This window comes from Artemia sp. Qi Xiang Cuo, chromosome 13, assembly GCF_049724085.1.
Source record: "Artemia sp. Qi Xiang Cuo chromosome 13, ASM4972408v1, whole genome shotgun sequence".
Classification (NCBI taxonomy): Eukaryota; Metazoa; Arthropoda; class Branchiopoda; order Anostraca; family Artemiidae; genus Artemia; species Artemia sp. Qi Xiang Cuo.
The window spans coordinates 20282306-20300851 of record NC_142806.1 but is presented as its reverse complement, the minus strand read 5'-3'; the positions used below and the strand labels follow the sequence as shown (position 1 = coordinate 20300851).

The window sequence follows — 18546 nt, the reverse complement described above, 5'->3', positions numbered from 1 at the left end:
GTTAATTTCCATATAGGCAATGTATTTTTGAGGAGAATACTCCCCCACAACCCTCAGGGCAAGGGTTTCAAGTTATGCCCTGGGGGTATATAAGGTTTTTATAGAAGGTGTTGTCGTAGAAACTTAAAAACAGGCTCATTCGATTGGAAATTAAAGAGCTAGTGCCCTTTTTAATAGTCAAAAGTGATTGGAGTGTAACTAGCCCCCCCCCTCCCCCCCCTCCACGCCCATCATTTCCCCAAACACATACAATCAAAATTTTCAGATAGCCATTTTGTTCAGCGTAGATGATTTCCAGATAGAAAATATATTTTTGAGGAGAACACTCCCCCAAAACCCTCAGGGCAAGGGTTTTAAGTTATGCCCTGGGGGCATGTAAGGTTTTTATAGAAGACATTGTCGTAGAAACTTCAAAACAAGCTAATTCGATTGGAAATTAAAGGGCTAGTGCCCTTTTTAATAGTCGAAAATGATTGGAGGGCAACTATCCCCCCCCCACCCATCATTCCCCCAAACACATCCAATCAAAATATTGAGATAGCCATTTTGTTCAGCGTAGTTTATTTCCAGGTAGAAAATATATTTTTGAGGTGGATATTCCCCCACAACCCTCAGGGCAAGGGTTTTAAGTTATGCCCTGGGGGCATATAAGGTTTTTATAGAAGGTGTTGTTGTAGAAACTTCAAAACAGGCTCATTCGATTGGAAATTAAAGGGCTGGTGCCCTTTTTAATAGTCGAAAGTGATTGGAGTGCAACTAGCCCCCCCCCCCCCACGCCCATCATCTCCCCAAACACATCCAATCAAAATTTTTGTGCTGCGTATTTTGTTCAGCATAGTTGATTTCCAGATAGAACATATGTTTTTGAGGAGGACACTCCCCCAGAACCTTCAGGGCAAGGGTTTTAAGATATGCCCTGGGGGCATATAAGGTTTTTATAGAAGGTGTTGTCGTAGAAACTTCAAAAAGGCTCATTCGATTGGAAATTCAAAGGGATAGTGCCCTTTTTAATAGTCGAAAGTGATTGGAGGGCAACTAGTCCCCCCCCGCGCCCATCATTTGTCCAAACACATCCAATCAAAATTTTGGGATAGCCATTTTGTTCAGCGTAGTTAATTTTCAGATAGAAAACATGTTTTTGAGGAGGACAATCCCCCACACCTCTCAGGACAAGATTTTTAAGTTATGCCCCGGGGGCATTTAAGGTTTTTATAGAAGGGGTTGTCGTAGAAACTTCAAAAAAAGGTTAATTCAATAGGAAATGCAAAGGGCTAGTGCCCTTTTTAATAGTCAAAAGTGACTGGAGAGCCACCAGCGCCCCCCCCTCTACGGCCATCATTCCCCCAAACACATCCAATCAAAATTTTGAGATAGCCATTTTTGTTCAGCGCAGTAGATTTCCAGATCGAAAATATATTTTTGAGGAGGAAGCTCCCCCACAATCCTCAGGGCAAGGGTTTTAAGTTATGTCCTGGGAGCATATAAGGTTTTTAAAGAAGGCGCTGTCGTAAAAACTTCAAAAAAAGCTCATTCGATTGGAAATTCAAAGGGTTAGTGCCCTTTTAATAGTCGGAAGTGATTGGAGCGCAACTAGCCCGCCCCCCCCCCACGCCCATCATTTCCCCAAACACATCCAATCAACCTTTTGAGATAGCCATTTTGTTCAGTTTAGTTGATTTCCACTCAGAAAATATATTTCTGACGAAGTTACTCCCCCACCACATACAAGGCAAGAGTCGCCCGAAATACTCTGGGGGCAGAAAACGTTTTCATAGAAGGTATTGACATAGACATTTCAAACCTGAATCACAAAGCGCAAAATTGGCAGGGATCGGACTCCTTGTAACTGTCGAAGTTTATTTAAGGGCCCCTCGCCCCCCCCCACGCTCATCATTCCCCCAAACACATCCAATCAAACTTTTTAGATAGCCATTTGGTTCAGCGTAGTTGATTTCCAGATAGAAAATATATTTTTGAGGAGAACACTCCCCCAAATCCCCCTAGGAAAGGGTTTTAGGTTATGCTTTGGGGGCATAGCCTGTTTGTGTATAAGGCAGGGTCTATAAAAGTTCTAAAACGGCTCATTCGATTGGAAATTCCAAAGGCTAGTGCCCTTTGCAATAATCGAAAGTGATTTGAGGGCAACAAACCCTCCTCTCAGGCCCACCTTTCCCCCAAACACATCCGATCAAAATTTTAAGACAGCCATTTTATTAAACGTAGTTTTAAGTTCTGGAAAATAGATCTTTGAGGATTACAGCTCCCCCAAATCCCTCAAGGCAAGGGTTGTAATTTAAGGATCCTCCGAATCCTTCATATTATTTCTTATGGAAGGGATGCTCGTATTAACTTTAGAGAGGGCTCATTTGATTGAAAATTGAAAGTTCTTGTTCACTTTTTAAGAGTCAAAAGAGATTGATGGGCAACTAGCCCCTCTCCCTCCTCCACGCCCTAAATGCATCAGATAAAAATTTTGAGATAGACATTTCGTTTAAATAGTTCAAAGTTCTGAGGACAAAAAAACTCCGGTGTCGACATAGCCCACCAGGGCCCAGGGGTAGGCGTTGTAAGCTATGCCCTGGGGCATAACTTATTAAGGGGGGTTTATAACTTATGGGAAGGGGTTTTGTATGGGAATAACGCATAGGAAATCTTTTATAATTATCCAATTATAAGGTTAAAATACATACTCTGTGATAGATGCAAAATTGCTTTGGCACACAAATTCCTATTTAGGTCAATTCCAAACAGTCGTGATCCCTTTGTATCAGCAAGTGAAATAGTCTAAACCCCCTTATTGGAGCTACTTTTTCAATCCATTCATTGTTGTCAATCGCTGTTCACAAGTTATGCAAGCTGTCTATTGTTCATATATAAGGTTTTTATCAAAGAGGTAATCGTATAGACTTTGAAAAATGCCTCATTTGATTTAAATTGAAAGTTCTAGATCCGTTTTTTAAAGTCAAAAATAAACGGACAGTAAGCACCTCCCATGCCATAAGAACTTGAAACTTTTTGAAATCAAAAACGAAAAAAAATTAATTAAAAAAAAACTTTCCGAAAAATAAGTTTTTAAAATAAAAGTAAAGGCTATTTTAAACTTAAGCTCAGGAGATACAAATACCTGTTAAAATTCAAACTCAAAACGACCAAAAATTACTATTAAAGAATAAATAAAGAAACCCAAGCCGAACAGAAATTAAATAAACAATCATAGAAAAAACATACAACAAATAATAATATAAATGAATAAATAGAACTTAAAGCGAGTAATGCTTGGATTGAATATGAAAATCAAGCTTAAAACGAAAACAAATATTTTGCTTTTAAAGTATAAATGAAACTTAAAACGAACAGAAATTAAATAAACCATCAATGCGAACAAACACACAATATATATTAATGTAAATGAATAAATAAATCTTAAAACGAGTGAAACTTAAATTGAATATTCAAATCAAGTTTGAATCGAATAAAAATAACTACAAACAAGAGCTTGGGTATCGTCTCACTGCAGAAGCCTAAAACCTACTGCGTCATTGGCGCTTTACTGAAAACGAATTATATTACAATTGTTTTCTTTTTACTTAATATTGAAAATAAGTATTAAAATTACAGTAAAATTTTGAACTGATGAGCTTTTAGCTATTAATATCATTATGCATCAAATATTCAGTTTAATTTATTAGTTCTTTTGAAGATTGGTCAAGACAAATATAGTTTCATTACAAACAAAATTTGGATACTGCCCCCTTCTTTAACTGTAAAAACCTAAAGCCTTCTGCGTCATTGGTGCTTCACTGAAAACGAATTTTCAATTTATTAAAAATTTATTATTTTCCAGTTCTTACAGCATTGAAAATGAAAATAAAAATTACAGTGAAAAAAATCTTGAACTCATGGATCTTTCAACAATTAATATCATTATATATCTAATATTCAATTTGATTTTGTTTATACTTTCCAAGACTGTTCAAGAATCATATAGTTTTGTCATTTTTTTTAACTCTGCCATTTTTTGTAACTAATCGTGTTAATTTATTATGAAAAAATTCTATGGCTTCTAGGCATTTCTATTTGAGCGGAAAACTGCACCTCAAACTTTATGGAACATAAATTTTCTTGCATGAAACACCAAAATATAATAGAATGTCAAGTTTTGGAGTGTTCCACCACTCGCAAGCAAGTGCCATTGGTATTTTTGAATCCACATGGTCAATTTAGGGGGTGCAGGGTAGGCTAATTCTCGTAGCAGCCCCATTCCGTCGTGGTATGGTTCATATTTTCAACACCTGGCGTCCGGACTATCAAATAGTCTACTAAGCATACAACTACCCCATATCAGTATCAATAAATAAATGAAACCCAAAACGAAAAAAAATTAAAATAAACATTAGAGTCAAAGTCAAAACGAGCATAAATTAATGTGAGTAGGGTTCAAAACCCCTATGCTTTCTAAAAGCCAGAATATAATTTGTACTTTACTGAAAAAAAATTCAAATGAGTTTACTTAAAAAAAATGTGCATGTTCAATTTAATATACATATGCTGATATTTATTCCCTAAAATCTAAATTAATTTTTGATTTCTTAAAGTAACAAAAGTGAAAATATTTCAAAGAATTGTTTTCAGTAAAGGGCCAATGACGCAGTAGGTTTTAGGCTTCTGCAGTGAGACGATACCCAAGCTCTTTTTTGTAGTTATTTTTATTCGATTCAAACTTGATTTGCATGTTCAATTTAAGTTTCACTCGTTTTAAGATTTATTCATCCATTTACATTAATATATATTTTATGTTTGTTTGCATTGAGTGTTTATTTGATTTCTGTTCGTTTTAAGTTTCATTTATACTTCAATAGTAAAAGGTTTGTTTCGTTTTTAGCTTGATTTTCATATTCAATCTAAGCATTACTCGCTTTAAGGTCTATTTATTCATTTATATTATTACTTGTTGTATGTTTTTTGCAATGCTTGTTTATTTAATTTCTGTTCGTTTTGGGTTTCATTTATTTTTTAATAGTAATTTCTGGTCGTTTTGAGTTTGAATTTTAAAAGGTATTTGTATCTCCTGATCTTAAGTTTAAAATGGCCTTTACTTTTCTTTTAAAAACTTATTTTTAGGAAATTTTTTTTTAAATTAATATTATAAAACGGTTTCAAGCCAAGCGAGTATTTCTCATTATAGCCTATATACTCTTAGTAGGTTTGGTTAAAATGGTATACGTAGTTTCGGTAAGTCTGTTTTGTTTCACAGCTGGGGGTTATCGAAAAATAACTTTCAGAAAAAGTGTTGTAGTGTGGGAAGGGAGTGTAAGAGGACTTTTAATCATGTGCTAGAGAAGGGGAAAGAGAGCAAAATATTTTTTCTCTGGACCTCACAAAACAGTACGCCTACTCTTTTTTTTCTTCTTTATGTCTGTCGTCAAACAGACTATGCTGCTAGTCATTTCATACTAATGAATGTGGTTAGTTTAAATGATTCCCAAAAGCTGAATGACACCTATTTTTAATGTGCCAAAATCTTAAGAAATAGACACACAAATTCGTAATTGAATTTCATCCAACTGTAATAAATTTTTTCAGGCAAGAGAAGAAGTTTTTGTCCCACCCCCTGAACAATTATAAGAAACAAAGGTTTGGCGATATGTCTTTCTTAATGTCTTCGATATATCCTCATAATGACAAGCAGAGCATCAATCCACTGTTTGACTTCAGGGTTAATCTAATAATAGACCAACCATTCAAAAGAGTACCAATAATTTGAAATTAAGTATTGTCAATAATTTAAAGACTTAAATCCTTGAGAAACAATGGCATACCTTTCTAGAAAATCCAACTGAAACTGTTTATTAACTTGCCAATCATTTAAAATAATTGCCAACAATTTAAAACTGAGTGGCGTCACTAAGTTAAATTTCAATCCCTGAAAGTTTTAGGATCTTAAAAAGATATCTCTGGTGAAGAATTTTCGTTAGAGGTTATTTCACACCTAGATAGCCCCAGCCATCGCAGCTATTGTAACACAGCGCTGTGTCCGCAGCGGAAGCTCTGCAGACGAATGGAAGACTGGAAATATGTTCTGGAGATTCATTGTCATAGATACACTGCAAAACCTTCATATGAAAATTATATTTCCCAACTATTCCTGAGTTAGAGAGAGGATGCAAATGTTTTTGAAAAATAACCATAAACTTTCAAATTGCTTTTAGCACTAGACTATGTAAGGAAAACAGATTAAACAAAGAGATAGAACTCGCTTAGTTTGAAGGGAACGATGTAATTCTAAGTTTTGTAAATTTTCCTATTACACATTTTAAACTACTGCTTTCTATCACGAAAACACAATATTTTTTTTCCTTCTGTCTGTCTGGCCTCGTCAAATTATCATGAAGAAATGTCTTACGTATTATTTTATCCCTGAATGTTTAGTCCAAATACATTTGTAAGCAATCTCTCTCTCTCTCTCTCTCTCTCTCTCTCTCTCTCTCTCTCTCTCTCTCTCTCTCTCTCTCTCTCTCTCTCTCTCTCTCTCTCTCTCTCTCTCTCTCTCTCTCTCTCTCTCTCTCTCTCTCTCTCTCTCTCTCTCTCTCTCTCTCTCTCTCTCTCTCTCTCTCTCTCTCTCTCTCTCTCTCTCTCTCTCTCTCTCTCTCTCTCTCTCTCTCTCTCTCTCTCTCTCTCTCTCTCTCTCTCTCTCTCTCTCTCTCTCTCTCTCTCTCTCTCTCTCTCTCTCTCTCTCTCTCTCTCTCTCTCTCTCTCTCTCTCTCTCTCTCTCTCTCTCTCTCTCTCTCTCTCTCTCTCTCTCTCTCTCTCTCTCTCTCTCTCTCTCTCTCTCTCTCTCTCTCTCTCTCTCTCTCTCTCTCTCTCTCTCTCTCTCTCTCTCTCTCTCTCTCTCTCTCTCTCTCTCTCTCTCTCTCTCTCTCTCTCTCTCTCTCTCTCTCTCTCTCTCTCTCTCTCTCTCTTGTATCTGTGCCTTTTCAAGCTAATTTATTAGAATCAAATAAATCTTTCTTTATTTTTTCATCATAATTTCTAAATTATTTCTTTTATTTTAGGTGGGGGAGAAAATACAGACATCGACCTCCAACCAGTGGCTTAGCTCCAGCAATTGACTACAGAACAGGGTATATAAGTAGATCCCATTTGCGTTCTCCCTCTGGACGAGTGCGTTAGGTTCAATTGCATTCATATCATTTGATATACTTAGGTAGTTATGACGATCTATACTTACTTCAGAGAAAACGACTGAAAAAACAACTACCATCGTGATTTGTGTTTAGGTGTGACGCAAGGTTCACAGACCAGCGAGCTAAATCTAATGATTTTACTTTACTACATGTGACAAATGATAAAATCATGCGACAAATTGTTGTAGCCAATATCAAGCAGTTGTTTTTCTTATATAAATTATTGTTTTCTTATATTTAGCTTGAAATTACACCTAACATGTAATAATAATTAGGCGTATATCTATTCGGCTAACGGAACTATCTTGATTTGTTTAAATTAATTTACAAGTTTTAATTGAATTTGATTTTGTTTTAAGTTGAATTTATTTACAAGTCTGCCTTGGTTCCAGCCGGTGTCAAGGACGCTTAACTTGAAGTCCTAGTTCCTCAAACATCTGTTTCGGTATTGTCATTTTCCATCTTTTAATCAGAGTTTTAATCATTTATCTGTTTTAATCAGGGTTTTCGCCCAAACATCTGTTTTATCAGGGTTTAATCTGTTTTAATCAGGATTTTCTCTCAAACAAGTTCCTCAAACATCTATTTTTGTGCTTCTATTCTGAATGTTTTAATCAGGGTTTTTATCATTTATCTATTTTAATCTTTTTTAATCAGGGTTTCTATAATCAGGGTATGAACTGATTTAATCAGGGTTCTCATATATATATATATATATATATATATATATATATATATATATATATATATATATATATATATATATATATATATATATATATATATATATATATATATATATATATATATATATATATATATATATATATATATATATATATATATATATATATATATATATATATATATATATATATATATATATATATATATATATATATTATTTTTGCAAAATATATGCCGGGCTCTGGCAACAAATAAATTAATATCAAATATTAAATAACTGAACATCTTATCAATATAAATATATTTATATGAAGACTTGCATATAGTCAGTGAGCCAGGGACCGTTATCTTTCAAGGGGTGGCTCACATTCGCTGCAGTTAGTTTGAGGGTATATTCAAGGGTAATCGGGGATGCTGATAACGAATATTGGGGTTCACAAGTTTGCACGTGTGTAGAACATGGTCATTTTAGCCTATAAAGTCAGATTTGGCCTATAACGACGTCATACTACTCCTGATTTTATTTACACGGTAAAATAAACTGAAAACTTTGCAAACTTGACATATTCTGAATCCTAAGGACAAGTACTTTCACTTGGTATTTTTAGTTTTCCCCAACAACCTTAATTTTTTTTTTATTTTTTTTTTTTTTTTTTGTTAATCCTTATTTGATTTTGAATACAAGGTTTTTAAATATACTTTTTCTTATTTTTTTCGATTTTTCTGAAATTTTTGCTTACATATGTATGCATATTTTTTTATGCTTTATTTGAATTCTGCTTGTTATTACGAGTCAAAGCATGTACCTCTTTTTTTTTAAAAATCTTAATTCTTGAGCAACTATTTATTTTTTCTAAATTGCGTCATAGCTTTCATAAATTAGCCTACAATGACAATTTTTTTTTTTTTTTTTTTTTTTTTAGCTGTTAAAAAAAAAATAAAACGAATCAAACTGAACATCATTCAAACCATCAGAATGTCACTTACACTTTGTTAATAAAAACAAAGTCGAGACTTGAATCTGGAAGAATATGTAAGCGTTTGAACAAGAGAATCCCCCCCCCCAACAAAAAGAAAATTTGCTGAATATTGGTTTTTACTCGAAATATTTTCAAGACAACCTATGATTTTTATCTCACCAAACAACAGATCGCTCTTTTTTTAATCAAATCATGTATTTACATTCTTTACAGCTAATATTTTTAACAGGAAAAAAAAAGAAAAAAAAACAGATGCCTAGTTCTGTGATCGCATGCGCAAATTTGGTATATTTTTTATGCTTTATTTGAATTCCGCTCGTCATCACGAGTCAAACCATGTGCCTCTTTTCCAAAAAATCTTAATTCTTGTGCAACTATTTATTTTTCTGTAGTAGTAGATACAATCTGGCTTACGTAGCCTCATATACGAGCCTCAAGGTGGCAAAGCCGCGTGAACGTGTGGTGCAGTGGTGACTAAGGCGGATTTAAGATACTATTTTCTTTAAATCCCAGCATAGCAGGGGACAATGATCCAATCGGTTAGATTAGATCAACGGCCACTGATGTATGAGACGCTAAATGTCATGATCAGCTGAAAGTAAGGTTTAAACGACTGCATTAGCAGTTTAATATCGAAACAAATAAAAAATCAAATATTTAAAACTGAACATGAAATGGTAGCTCAAATCTCTTTTTCTTCTTAATCTTCGCATTCGGACTCGTTCTGATTCACATCGGAAAGTAGGCATTTTTGGGGGTCAGCTCCACACTTGCATGCGCTGTCACTGAAATCTATTTTGGAGCATTTGCAGTGTGAGCTGCACCTCGTCTTGTCACAGTTGTAAAAAGAAAGCGACGCTAGCTTATGCGGCATCGCAGAAACTAGGTCTGGCTTTAGTTCATGATCTTCAATTCTCCAGCCCATATCGGTAGCCTGAGGTAAATCAATACAGGGTTTGTGGCTTTGGATCCAAATCAGTGACTGGAAAATACACCTTTTCAAATGAAGCAGAAATAAGATATCAGTTGGTGGTAAACGCCGCAAATCCTCGAATCTTGAGTACAAATGTGCTCGAAGATCATTCAAACTATTGAAGTTAGTCGCACTTCTGCCATACACTATAACCACAAGCTGCTTACAGACGTTGACTAAACCATCACTTTGCACAGATGATGGCTTCTCTGCCAGGACTCAAACTTCATCACCTAAAAACCCCAACAAAGTTTCTTAAGACTTCGCAGCTCAAAAAAAGCGGATCTTTCCAATTCCATACAGAGAGGTGGTGGTGTCACATCCACTCAAGCTGTGGACAAGCGGCAAGGTGTTGCAAAATGTTACTCCTAGTTTTTGTGCTGCCATATGAATAGGTATACAGTACCACGGAAACGTAACCCAGAGCTGCTTGAGGCCGTGACTAGCAAGATACTGGAAGTAGTATGCAGCTAGTAAGACGATATAAGTATCGTTGGCTTGTATTATTACAAGTGTGCTCTTTTGTCTTTCGGCAACTGCTGTGTGGTGTAAAACCCGAGTGTCTGCCTCCTCATGCCAAGACGAGATATCGTCATCAACAGAGCTTCCATGCGGCGTAACGATAATAGCTCTATGTCGACTCTCGAAACCTCCAGCGAGATGAACAATCAGACAGGTCGGAATTTTTTACCCTCAGACCTCGACAAGAACTTTCAAGAGTCGACCTTTGGCTGAGCGACTACTGAGAATCCCGTCCCAGAATGTTGCAACTTTGCTGGAGGAAGTGAACGGGCTGGAAATACATCCTCTAGGAACTCCTCTTTTTTCTTGACAACCAGATGCTTTTTTGAGGCTGAACGAGTAGTCATCATGGGTTCTATCGTCACTAAGACCGTCATACTTGTCACCAACCAAATGGATAGACTGACAAGCTTTCGGTATGTTCCTAAGAATCCCATCTTAAACTCCTATTCCAAAACCTACTAGCGTCTCATTTTGTTCTGGTCGATAACTCCTTATGACACTCATGACATCAACTATACAGTCAGATTGAGGAGATTCTTCAAAAAGCGTATGTGGAAACATGGCCATGACTGTCAGTCAGACTGTTACAGAATGCAGTTGAAGGTTGATGACTTTGTATCAGTACGTAGCTGAGGCTCCCTACGACTTGATGATAATACTGCAAGTGAGGCCGGATATGGCTGTAGATTGTACTTCAGCAGCTCACAGAGGAACGAGCTTGTGTTGAATTTGAAAGACGCAGAGCTATTTTAAGCAGCTCAGTTTCCCTAAAATATGTTTTTGTGGCTCTTTCTTTTTTCCTTTTTTGGCAACAGAGGCGAAAGTTTGTACTATGCCAACTTTTACTTTCGTGTATGTTTCGTCGAGATATGAGCTCATGGCTTCGAAGCCAATGTCTCAGAAGTTCTGCAGACTATTTGCTACGGCTTCTGGAGCTCTATCCCTTGTCATAAAGTTGTACACCTCTGTTCTCGTCGTCTTGAATGGGTTTCCAAGCAACTCTACCAAGTCCACAACCCGATTTTTACCTTTTATTGTCAGATTCGTAAACGCAGTGGTATCTTCATGATGCTTCATTGCCTCGTCATCCATATTCAGGTTTGCTTTCAGCGTTCTGGTGGCTTCTTTGAGAAAAGGGAGAGTAGCATGATATCGATCCCTGGAATTTTCATTCGTTGTGGCACCAACGATACCAGAAACTCTTCGATGACATTTGATGTCCAGATTCATGGTCGACTCTGAAGCAAGATCGCATGCAATACTGAAAAACAGCATGGTTGTTTTCCTAACAACAAAATTGCCACTTACAAACTCTCTGTGAACTTCTGGTGCTTTTTCAGGCAGGTGTAGGATTTCTTCTAGGTAGTTAAGCGCAACTGCGGCGTATTTATGGTTTTCGGGTCAAAGAAAATCGGAATCATCTCTATTGTGGCGTTTAAGTGTAATCCCTAGTTCGCAGCTCTTTCAACATAAAGATAGTCGCTTCCAGTACGGATAAGATCTAGATAGTCGATCCAGAGGCTATGATTCCTTATGGTAGATCTGGACTCGTTGTGCTTCGAGAAAAGCGGAGCAATGCTCTCCAACGCATCTCCTATCTGCTTACATGCTTTAGAACTAGTTGTACCAACATGGTGGGCCTCACGCAAGACAACTGACACCCCCTAAAATCGTTTTTGCCGGAATCCTTACCTTTAGCTAGATCAGATAAATGTCACAAATCCTTTCCTTTTATGTCGTAGTTTCCAGTACTTTATGCAATAGTCAGTAATCCAAGGCTCGTTATCGTTTAAAAAAAGAGGGGTTGGCTCACATCAGCCGCAGTTGGTTTGAGTACGGATTCCGGGGTAATCTAAGGTGCTTAAAATGAATATCGGGGTGCATATTCTGGTACTAATGTAGAACTTGACAATTTTAGCCTATAAAGGAGAAATTAGCCTTTTATGGCTAAGTACTTTATGCAACTAAAACCCGATATGTAAGATGCTCGGCTTTTCTTAGTGTGGTGGAAACCAAATTCGCGCATGCAACCGCAGAACGAAGCATCTGTTTTTTTTTGTTTTTTTTTCTTGGGTAAAAATACTAGTTGTAAGGAATGTAAATAAATTATTTGATTCAGAAAAGAGCGATCTATTGTTTGGTGAAATAAAAATTATAGGTTGTGTTGAAAATATTTAGAGTAAAACGCCACTATTCAGAAAATTTTCTTTTTTTTTGGTGGGTGGGGGGTTTCTTGTTCAAACACTTATATATTCTTGCAGATCCAAGTCTCGACTTTGTTTTAATTAACAACATGTAAAGGACATTTGGACGGTTCACATGATGTGTAGTTTGATTCGTTTTCATTTTTTTTAGCAGCTAAAAAAAAAAGGTCATTGTAGGCTAATTTCAGAAAGCTATGACGCTATTTAGAAAAAATAAATAGTTGCTCAAGAATTAGTATTTTTTGGAAGAGAGGCACAAAGTTTGACTTGTAATGACGAGCAGAATCAAAATAAAGCATAAAAAATATACTTATGTAGGCAAAAATTTCAGAAAAACCAAAAAAAAACTAAGAAAAAGTATATTAAAAAACTCTTATTTTCAAAATTAAATAGGGGTTAACTTAAGAAATAAAATTTGTGGGGGAAAACTAAAAATACCGGGTGAAAGTACTTTTTCTTAGAATTCGGAATATTTCAAATTTATAAAGTTTTCAGTTTATTTTACCATGTTAAAAAAAATCAAGAGCGGTATGATGTCGTTATAGGCCAAATTTGACTTTATGGCTAAAATGACCATGTTTTACACGCTTGCGAATTTGTGCACCCTGATATTAATTGTAAGTGCCCCCGATTACCCTACAATCCACCCTCAATCCAACTGCAGCTGATGTGAGCCCCCTCTTCCCTTTTTTTTAACGATAGCGAGCCTTGGTGGATCACTGACTAATATAATACTCGCCCTGTCGAACCCCTTAATTCAGTAGTTTACTCTTAGAACCTTCTTTTTTAAACACATCTTATTTAATTGAATCATTTTATATTTTGCAATGAGCTTTTTATATGTTCTCTTATTCTTTCTCTATTTACTTTCTTTACTTTTCTTAACTTAACTCTTTACTTTATTTTACGTTTTACTTTGCTTTTCTTTACTTGCTGATTTTACTTACTCTTAATAATTATTGGATTATATATATGACTAAAAATTCACTAATCTAGGTCCATTAAAGAAAATTTAGAATCTGTTTGCACTAAAAATTTTAAAATCAAGTATAACAGGCTTCATACTGGCTAAGTAGACCTATCATACTGGTTTATTTCAGGTGTGTAAGAAAGTAAATGTCATTCTCAATGGCAGATTTTTTCTTAAAGCTGACCAACCAAACGCTGTTTAATATTCATCAGCTAAGCATCTTAAGTTAGATAGATACCAGCTGCACAAGCATCATGAACAAGGTTGCCACCCGATGACACAAGAAATCCCTAGATTTTAGCAATTATCTGGTTGACGTAGTGATTTTCCTCAATAATCTTGTGATTTGTGTGCAAATTTAGTGATTTTGCTGTTTAGGCAATATAAGAATCATTAGAAATAGTGATAAATCACTAAGACTGGCGATCTTGATCATGAATAGGGTCTAGGATTAGCAGAATGTAGATGGCGTTTAACTTAGACCCATGTAGCGTTATGATATGTTTTGTTTTGCATAGGATAAGGGATTTTGACAACAGAATCATTAGAAATAGATCAAGGAATTTGTTGTTTTTTAGTTTTAAAATGTTTTAAAGAATTTTCGAAAGCTATTCTACGAACGAAACAATCTAAAAGGCCTTAAGCTTCCTCTAACAGCCTTATAGGATACCCTGAAAGAAATTTAAGTTTACAATACTAGGAAAATAATGCTAAATCCCTATGCATCTGAACTTGGCAATTTTTTTTGTTTGCTTTATTTTTCCATTTGTAAACTCTGAACCCCCCCCCCCCAAAACAAAAACAAAAAAAAGATGCTCGTATTTTCAGAAGGGAATGAACGCATACCTTCATTGACTACACATGATTTAATTAATAAATTAACAATCATTGAAATAATCTTGCTGCATTAAAGTATAATCTAGCATAACTTTTGCTTCCAGTTTTTCTAGATATATTTCAATCTTGTGTTGTAAATTTTTTTTATTTCGTTGTTGTTGACACCTGTCGATGATATTTTGGCACTTTTCTAGTGCCAAAATTGGTATTTTTAATGAACCAGTACTGAAGAATGTTCTTTTTCTTCTTCTTCTTCTTCTTCTATTTCACAGCAGGCGGGCTTTTCAGGATTTTAGTTGTTAAGGATTTTAATTTTTCTTTTCTTTTATTTCTTCACTCTATCGTTAATTGTTCCACATTCCTCTGTGGTTACACTTATGGATCTCTAATGTCTTGAAATTTTAATGAAGTCTTTATCATGTGTTTACTTCCATCTTTGCCTGCTTTCGAAATGAATAGGCCTGGGTGAGCGGTAATAGCTGTTGGTGTTACATATTATCTTTACTGCCAAAAATACTGTTGAATTTTAGATATTCCTGACGTTGGATTACATCTTACTTAGCGTGTAGAAAAATGACAACCCAGAGAACAAACTTCCCATCAGTTTTTTTCAGTCATGAATTTCTTTTGAGCGTAGTTTTAATACAGAATTTATAATATGTTAGTCCCTATATAGTTTTATACAACGTTGTCAGACCGTGCCAAATAGTGCTAGATAGTACGTGTACCGTCCAGTTTGTATGTGTAATATTGGTATTACTTTTTCTGCAATATATAAAACTGTTGTTCATGTTGTTTACCTAACTTACTGAAAGTAGGAAAAGCAGAAAAATTCCTCATTTATCTTTGTTTTTTAATTTAGTCATAATAAAAATTCGATTTGCCAATCTATGCGTCTGTTTAATGTGATGGTTCTTAAAACTTATGCTGCTTCTCGGTACTGTTTTAGAATTAAATGCTAAAAAGCACTTTACAACAGCCCTTAACCTCACACTTATGCGAGATTTAATGTTCTACTCCACCTTCAATTAAAAGAAGCGAGAAATTTTTACATTTGGCCATAATATAGGATATTATGAAATAGGATATTATTGCTAAGGTTACAACCAGATACCTGTGAATGAGTGTTTTGGTAACCTCAAGAAACGTTCAAAATAAGTCAGTGTCTTCAATGTACTTTTGAGTTGTACTCTCCATACTGTTGACGTACTAGCCATGAACTTAACATTAAAGAGCTACATAAGTAAATTTCTTCCAACAACTTTCCGTCGATAATTAAGTAAACTCTGAAACAGAATATTATTATTATTATTATGTTTATCATCAGACAATTTCAAAAAACCGTTTAGAATAACCAACTGGCATAGAAAAATGGCTTGGTGCTCAGGCCCGGATTTACCAATAGGCCCAGTCATAGGGGTACACAATCCCAGGGAGTGCACAATTATCATTGAGTGATTTATTTTTCTTAAAAAACTTGACTGATGTGGTTTATCGTTGAAGTGCCAGGTGCACTCCACTGCCATGCTGCCTATTCACAGAAATATAATTTTAAAACAACAAAGGAATTCCGTGGCCACTTATAAATTATCAGATGTCTCCCAAGAATAGAAGCTCAGAGTGCGGTATTACGTCTTTCTTTCATTACTTTTGGCTCATCAATTGCAATCGGTTCAGTGCTCCCACTATCCCAGAACCCCCGGGGATTTCTCCAAAAATCTCGAAAAAACGGAGCACCAAAAGTGCTTTGGTCTAGAAGCGCCAAAACTTTAAATCCGGCAATGATGGTTTTAGGCCTTAATTCTTAAAAATACAGAAATTCTTAAATGCTTAATTGCAAATGCTGAACAGGAAGAGTCCTCTTCTTGTTCAGCCAAAAAGCTCCCTAATCCTGATCGAAATTGAATCCCCATCGGATTCTGTCTAAGATCCTTGTTAAAGTGCAATCAAAGAATGATTCAGTGTTTCTTTGTATACTTGATATTTCGAAAGCTTTCAATTCAGTGAATCGAAATCATCAAGCAATTGCTTTTTTGATTAAAACGGGAATTGGGGTGTAAGTGTGACGCTACTTTATTGGTACTGCAATTCTACTGTTTTTACTAAAAGGGGTTTGAAGCTGAGTGCTCCAATTCAAATATAAAGTGGGGTTTACCAAGAGAGAGTACTGAATCCCGGCATATTTAAGTTGGCTATTGCTGATGTTCTGGATTGTCTTTTGCCCACTTCGTTTCTTAACAGTGTGGATATAACATTTCTTGCATATGCTGACAATGTATTGCTAATAAATAGAACGCGCGTAGCTCCCCAATAGAATCTTTATAGGCTCTTGCATGGTTTTTCTAGTATTGGTTTGGAAATTTATAGGTCAAAGTGTGAATTTTTAGCATTTAACTGTAGTTACCCAGTTTCTGTTTCTATCGGTATTTCTTCCATTTCTTGCGTTGATTCATTTATATCTGGGAGCACGGTTCGCTTGTATGTTACGTTAGACAAGAGAGGGAATATGTTGTTAAATAGTGGAAAGCTTCCAGTCTAGTTATGGTTCGATGGCACCAAATTGGGGTAGATTTTTCTGGAAAGATCTTGGAAAGATTTTCTCGTCTTGTGTTGCGCCCCACGTTATGTGTTTGTCGCGAGTAGTCCTCCTCATGACAGGAGGAGATATGTCACATCTTAAAAAATTATTTTGAGCTTTGTAAATATTTCCTGTCTCTCCCTTCTAGGCACAGTAATTCAAAAACAATTCAGAATTTCCTTGTCCGGGATCTTTTCCATCACTTAGATAGTATTGAGCTCAGTCCTAAGTGTAATTCAGCATCAGCAAAGTCGTGCCTCGTACCTCTTTTTTGAATAGTGTTTTAAGTGATTTAATTTTTTCTTATTTCTTATATACTCCACTTCTTCCTTTGTGTCTTTATAGTAGGATTGTGAATAGGTAAATCGTCTACATTACAGTCACATAAAGAAGAAATACCTTCGAGGAACATACTCAGAAAATTACAAATGAAAAATTTATGGAAAAGTGGTTGGAAGTGAGCTTCTGTAAGCTTGAATTGAAAGGTGTTTTTCCAGTAACAGCGTTGCATACTGTAAATATTACCAAAAAATTATGTTCAGAGTCATAACTTATTTAGTGAACCATGATTAAATCGATCTATGTAAAAGAAGTCTCAAGAGCACGAACAATGAAGTCAAGGCTGTAGAGACAACTGTTTATTTACAAATTATAAATTAAAAGAAAAGGTACTACTTAAAAAAAAAAGTTAATTTGGAACTGGCTTTTATTGCATAATAAGCACGTTATGTCATGTCCTCGAGGCCCAAATTACTAACTCTTAAATGTTTAATTAATTTTTAAATTCCTATTTTCCATTGAGAAACTGAGTCATAAGTTTAAAAAAGTGAAAATCTCAAATACAGTCAACGAAAACACTGATAGGACTGCACCTAAAACGTCTTCTGAGCTGATTCGAAATTTTATCTGAGCTTGTAGATTGACGTAAATAGCCGAGTAATATTTTTTTTACTTTTTATGGTTAGTACTACTCGGTCAAATCCATTTAGTACTTTTAAGGTTATATAATAGAAATTCTATAGAAAAATTCATATATACTACAAGTCTTAAGTTTTAGGCACCCAAAAATTCAACTAAAGTGGACATATTTTTCCAAGCCTCAGCTGATGCTTCAGCTGATTGAATTGGTTCCTAGTGTTTCAAGGGATGAAGCACTAAATATCAGTTTGTTGACTTTTATATTCATACTCTGAAGTTTAATTTTCCATCTGTTTACAATGAGTAAAAAGTTTCTTAGAAATAAGTAAAACAATTTTTTTTCTCGATTCTTCACACACAAATAAAGGCTGAGAGCACACATGTCCTTTCTTTCTAAGACTGCCATCTTAACAAACTCAATAAGCATTACCGCATCACCCATTGTTCAATCCAGTGGTCAGCAGGTGATTCTAACTCTAACCACCGTATTGCAATTAGATCAAGCAGTTAGTGCTTCTCTACTTTTGATAAATGTTTGTAATATATGTATAAATTTAATTTCTGGATTAAACGATGTCCAATGTGAATTTGTGCAAGCGGGAAACAGACAGAGTGAAAACAAGCAATGAACGCTACCATTTATGCAAAGCCAGGGCAATTTATTCTTACTTAAAGTGGCTGGGTCGTTTT

At 35.4% G+C, this 18546-nt stretch overlaps 1 protein-coding gene across 1 annotated transcript in view; it reads left to right on the top strand.

Moving 5' to 3' along the window:
• The window catches only part of LOC148945059 (solute carrier family 35 member F3), a 350545-nt gene extending 335313 nt beyond the window's left edge, over positions 1-15232 (top strand). Inside the window, exons 10-11 of the mRNA XM_089098617.1 lie at positions 7053-7204; positions 13654-15232. Of these exons, the coding sequence (XP_088954743.1) occupies positions 7053-7170 (118 nt within the window). The 3' untranslated portion in view covers positions 7171-7204; positions 13654-15232. The remainder of the gene's footprint in view (positions 1-7052; positions 7205-13653) is intronic.
• Positions 15233-18546: the final 3314 nt, after the last annotated feature.